Consider the following 6,000-nt stretch of genomic DNA (forward strand, 5'->3'; position numbering starts at 1 on the left):
CAGTCAGTCAGTCACTCAGTCACTCAGTCAGTCAGTCACTCAGTCACTCAGTCAGTCACTCAGTCACTCACTCACCCTCCTCACCCCTCCTCAGGGTGAGCGTTGGCTCCGTGCGGTGGAGGATGGTTGCCGTGACTACGAGCCGATCCTCCTCACGTTGCCCATGGATACGGGCGCCTCCACAGCACCCATCCGGTAACCGTGACAACGCCCCCCCCCCCCTCCGTAACCAGGGTAACCGCCACAGTAACCATTGTCCCCACCCATCCGGTAACCGCGGCAACGAGTTGTGGTGCTTGTTGCTGATTGGCCGACTGACTCCTCACCCTGCGCTCCCATTGGCTGACTCACTCCTCACCCTGCGCTCCCATTGGTCGACTCACTCCTCACCCTGCGCTCCCATTGGCTGACTCACTCCTCACCCTGCGCTCCCATTGGCTGACTCACTCCTCACCCTGCGCTCCCATTGGTCGACTGACTCACTCCTCACCCTGCGCTCCCATTGGTCGACTCACTCCTCACCCTGCGCTCCCATTGGCTGACTCACTCCTCACCCTGCACTCCCATTGGCTGACTGACTCACTCCTCACCCTGCGCTCCCATTGGCTGACTCACTCCTCACCCTGCGCTCCCATTGGTCGACTGACTCACTCCTCACCCTGCGCTCCCATTGGCTGACTCACTCCTCACCCTGCGCTCCCATTGGCTGACTCACTCCTCACCCTGCGCTCCCATTGGCTGACTGACTCACTCCTCACCCTGCGCTCCCATTGGTTGACTCACTCCTCACCCTGCGCTCCCATTGGCTGACTCACTCCTCACCCTGCGCTCCCATTGGCTGACTCACTCCTCACCCTGCGCTCCCATTGGTCGACTCACTCCTCACCCTGCGCTCCCATTGGCTGACTCACTCCTCACCCTGCGCTCCCATTGGCTGACTCACTCCTCACCCTGCGCTCCCATTGGCTGACTCACTCCTCACCCTGCGCTCCCATTGGTTGACTCACTCCTCACCCTGCGCTCCCATTGGCTGACTCACTCCTCACCCTGCGCTCCCATTGGCTGACTCACTCCTCACCCTGCGCTCCCATTGGTCGACTCACTCCTCACCCTGCGCTCCCATTGGCTGACTCACTCCTCACCCTGCGCTCCCATTGGCTGACTCACTCCTCACCCTGCGCTCCCATTGGTCGACTCACTCCTCACCCTGCGCTCCCATTGGTCGACTGACTCACTCCTCACCCTGCGCTCCCATTGGCTGACTGACTCACTCCTCACCCTGCGCTCCCATTGGCTGACTCACTCCTCACCCTGCGCTCCCATTGGACGACTGACTCACTCCTCACCCTGCGCTCCCATTGGACGACTGACTCACTCCTCACCCTGCGCTCCCATTGGTCGACTGACTCACTCCTCACCCTGCGCTCCCATTGGTCGACTGACTCACTCCTCACCCTGCGCTCCCATTGGCTGACTCACTCCTCACCCTGCGCTTTCATTGGTCGACTGACTCACTCCTCACCCTGCGCTCCCATTGGCTGACTCACTCCTCACCCTGCGCTCCCATTGGACGACTGACTCACTCCTCACCCTGCGCTCCCATTGGTCGACTGACTCACTCCTCACCCTGCGCTCCCATTGGCTGACTCACTCCTCACCCTGCGCTCCCATTGGCTGACTCACTCCTCACCCTGCGCTCCTATTGGGTGACTCACTCCTCACCCTGCGCTCCCATTGGTCGACTGACTCACTCCTCACCCTGCGCTCCCATTGGCTGACTCACTCCTCACCCTGCGCTCCCATTGGCTGACTCACTCCTCACCCTGCGCTCCCATTGGCTGACTGACTCACTCCTCACCCTGCGCTCCCATTGGCTGACTCACTCCTCACCCTGCGCTCCCATTGGTCGACTGACTCACTCCTCACCCTGCGCTCCCATTGGACGACTGACTCACTCCTCACCCTGCGCTCCCATTGGCTGACTCACTCCTCACCCTGCGCTCCCATTGGTCGACTGACTCACTCCTCACCCTGCGCTCCCATTGGACGACTGACTCACTCCTCACCCTGCGCTCCCATTGGACGACTGACTCACTCCTCACCCTGCGCTCCCATTGGTCGACTGACTCACCCCTCACTCTGCGCTCCCATTGGCTGACTCACTCCTCACTCTGCACTCCCATTGGCTGACTCACTCCTCACCTTGCGCTCCCATTGGCTGACTCACTCCTCACCCTGCGCTCCCATTGGTTGACTCACTCCTCACCCTGCACTCCCATTGGCTGACTCACTCCTCACCCTGCGCTCCCATTGGCTGACTCACTCCTCACCCTGCGCTCCCATTGGACGACTGACTCACTCCTCACCCTGCGCTCCCATTGGCTGACTCACTCCTCACCCTGCGCTCCCATTGGCTGACTCACTCCTCACCCTGCGCTCCCATTGGCTGACTCACTCCTCACCCTGCGCTCCCATTGGCTGACTCACTCCTCACCCTGCGCTCCCATTGGTCGACTGACTCACTCCTCACCCTGCGCTCCCATTGGTCGACTGACTCACTCCTCACCCTGCGCTCCCATTGGTCGACTCACTCCTCACCCTGCGCTCCCATTGGCTGACTCACTCCTCACCCTGCGCTCCCATTGGCTGACTCACTCCTCACCCTGCGCTCCCATTGGTCGACTGACTCACTCCTCACCCTGCGCTCCCATTGGTCGACTGACTCACTCCTCACCCTGCGCTCCCATTGGCCGACTGACTCACTCACTCACCCTGCGCTCCCATTGGTCGACTCACTCCTCACCCTGCGCTCCCATTGGTCGACTCACTCCTCACCCTGCGCTCCCATTGGCTGACTCACTCCTCACCCTGCGCTCCCATTGGTCGACTGACTCACTCCTCACTCTGCGCTGTGATTGGTCCAGGCACCGAGCGGCCAAGCCCGTCGCCTTGGCAACGGCGCGAGGCTCCGAGGCTTCTCGGTTGTCAACGGAGACAGCGGAGACGTCACCGGAGACGCTCAGACAGGTGGAGACTCCCCATTGGTCACTCAGTCAGTGAGTCAGTCAGTGAGTCAGTCAGTGAGTCACTCAGTGAGTTAGTTAGTTAGTCAGTTAGACAGTCAGACAGGTGGAGACACCCCATTGGTCACTCAGTGAGTCAGTCAGTCAGTTAGTTAGTTAGTGAGTCAGTGAGTCAGACAGGTGGAGACACGCCCATTGGTCAGTTAGTGAGTCAGTTAATCAGTCAGTCAGTGAGTGAGTCAGTTAGTCAGTCAGTTAGTCAGTTAGTGAGTTAGTTAGTTAGTCAGTTAGTCAGTCAGTTAGTCAGTTAGTGAGTTAGTTAGTTAGTCACTCAGTCAGTCAGTCAGGTGGGAGACACGCCCATTGGTCAGTTAGTTAGTGAGTGAGTTAGTCAGTCAGTGAGTCAGTTAGTCAGTCAGTTAGTTAGTGAGTCAGTTAGTTAGTGAGTCAGTTAGTGAGTCAGTTAGTTAGTGAGTCAGACAGGTGGAGACACCCCATTGGTCAGTCAGTCAGTGAGTCAGTTAGTTAGTGAGTCAGTTAGTTAGTGAGTCAGTTAGTGAGTCAGTTAGTCAGTCACTCACTCACTCAGTCAGTGAGTCACTCACTCACTCAGTCAGTCACGGAGACAGCAGAGAAGTCACCAGAGACCCTCAGACAGGTGGAGACACCCCATTGGTCAGTCAGTTAGTGAGTCAGTGAGTCACTCAGTGAGTCACTCAGTGAGTCACTCAGTGAGTTAGTTAGTTAGTCAGTCAGACAGGTGGAGACTCCCCATTGGTCAGTTAGTTAGTGAGTCACTCAGTGAGTCAGTTAGTTAGTCACTTAGTCAGTCAGTGAGTTAGTCAGTCAGTGAGTCAGTCACTCACTCACTCAGTCAGTGAGTGAGTGAGTTAGTTAGTTAGTTAGTCAGACAGGTGGAGACTCCCCATTGGTCAGTTAGTGAGTGAGTCACTCAGTGAGTTACTCAGTGAGTTAGTTAGTTAGTCAGTCAGACAGGTGGAGACACCCCATTGGTCACTCAGTGAGTCAGTCACTCAGTGAGTCAGTTAGTTAGTCACTTAGTCAGTCAGTGAGTTAGTCAGTCAGTGAGTCAGTCACTCACTCACTCACTCAGTCAGTGAGTGAGTGAGTTAGTTAGTTAGTGAGTTAGTCAGACAGGTGGAGACACCCCATTGGTCACTCAGTGAGTCAGTCACTCAGTGAGTCAGTTAGTTAGTCACTTAGTCAGTCAGTGAGTTAGTCAGTCAGTGAGTCAGTCACTCACTCACTCACTCAGTCACTAGTTAGTGAGTTAGTCAGACAGGTGGAGACACCCCATTGGTCACTCAGTGAGTCAGTCAGTCAGTGAGTTAGTTAGTGAGTCAGTGAGTCAGACAGGTGGAGACACGCCCATTGGTCAGTCAGTGAGTCAGTTAGTTAGTCACTTAGTCAGTCAGTGAGTGAGTGAGTGAGTTAGTTAGTGAGTTAGTCAGACAGGTGGAGACACCCCATTGGTCACTCAGTGAGTCAGTCAGTCAGTGAGTTAGTTAGTGAGTCAGTGAGTCAGACAGGTGGAGACACGCCCATTGGTCAGTTAGTGAGTCAGTTAGTCAGTCAGTCAGTGAGTGAGTCAGTTAGTCAGTCAGTTAGTCAGTCAGTGAGTGAGTGAGTCAGTCAGTTAGTCAGTCAGTCAGGTGGGAGACACGCCCATTGGTCAGTCACTTAGTCAGTCAGTGAGTGAGTGAGTCAGTCAGTCAGTGAGTAAGTCAGTTAGTGAGTTAGTGAGTTAGTTAGTCAGTCAGTCAGTTAGTGAGTCAGTTAGTGAGTCAGTTAGTCAGTCAGTCAGTTAGTCAGTCAGTCAGTTAGTCAGTCAGTCAGTCAGGTGGGAGACACGCCCATTGGTCAGTCAGTGAGTGAGTGAGTCAGTCAGTGAGTGAGTCAGTTAGTGAGTTAGTCAGTCAGTCAGTCAGTGAGTGAGTCAGTTAGTGAGTTAGTTAGTGAGTCAGTTAGTCAGTCAGGTGGGAGACACGCCCATTGGTCAGTCAGTCAGTGAGTGAGTCAGTCACTCACTCATTCACTCACTCACTCAGTCAGTGAGTCAGTTAGTCAGTCAGTGAGTGAGTCAGTCAGTGAGTGAGTTAGTCAGTCAGTGAGTCAGTCAGTGAGTGAGTCAGTCAGTGAGTGAGTTAGTCAGTCAGTGAGTCAGTCACTCAGTTAGTCAGTTAGTGAGTGAGTCAGTCAGTGAGTTAGTTAGTCAGTCAGTCAGTGAGTGAGTCAGTAAGTGAGTGAGTTAGTCAGTCAGTGAGTCAGTCAGTCAGTTAGTGAGTCAGTCAGTTAGTGAGTGAGTCAGTCAGGTGGGAGACACGCCCATTGGTCACTCAGTGAGGCAGTCAGTGAGTGAGTTAGTGAGTCAGTTACTTAGTCAGTCAGTTAGTCAGTGAGTGAGTCAGTCAGTTAGTCAGTCAGTCAGTTAGTCAGTCAGTCAGTCAGGTGGGAGACACGCCCATTGGTCAGTCAGTGAGTGAGTCAGTCAGTCAGTGAGTCAGTCAGTCAGTTAGTGAGTCAGTCAGTGAGTGAGTTAGTCAGTCAGTGAGTCAGTCAGTCAGTTAGTGAGTCAGTCAGTGAGTGAGTTAGTGAGTCAGTGAGTCAGTCAGTCAGTGAGTCAGTCAGTCAGTTAGTGAGTCAGTCAGTCAGTTAGTGAGTCAGTCAGTGAGTTAGTTAGTTTGTCAGTCAGTCACTCAGTGAGTCAGTCAGTGAGTGAGTTAGTGAGTCAGTTACTTAGTCAGTCAGTTAGTCAGTGAGTGAGTCAGTTAGTTAGTCAGTCAGTCAGTTAGTCAGTGAGTGAGTCAGTTAGTCAGTCACTCACTCAGTCAGTTAGCCAGTCACTCAGTTACTCAGTGAGTCAGTCAGTTACTCAGTCAGTGAGTTAGTCAGTCAGTCAGGTGGGAGACACGCCCATTGGTCAGTCAGTCAGTGAGTGAGTGAGTGAGTTAGTTAG

At 54.3% G+C, this 6,000-nt stretch overlaps 1 protein-coding gene across 1 annotated transcript in view; it reads left to right on the plus strand.

Annotated features, from left to right (window-relative positions):
• The window catches only part of LOC144955373 (bifunctional 3'-5' exonuclease/ATP-dependent helicase WRN-like), a 41,900-nt gene that overhangs the window by 9,528 nt on the left and 26,372 nt on the right, over positions 1-6,000 (plus strand). Inside the window, exons 2-3 of the mRNA XM_078885612.1 lie at positions 95-195; positions 2,925-3,027. Of these exons, the coding sequence (XP_078741738.1) occupies positions 164-195; positions 2,925-3,027 (135 nt within the window). The 5' untranslated portion in view covers positions 95-163. The remainder of the gene's footprint in view (positions 1-94; positions 196-2,924; positions 3,028-6,000) is intronic.

Source organism: Lampetra fluviatilis, unplaced genomic scaffold (assembly GCF_964198595.1).
Source record: "Lampetra fluviatilis unplaced genomic scaffold, kcLamFluv1.1 SCAFFOLD_291, whole genome shotgun sequence".
NCBI classification, from domain to species: Eukaryota; Metazoa; Chordata; class Hyperoartia; order Petromyzontiformes; family Petromyzontidae; genus Lampetra; species Lampetra fluviatilis.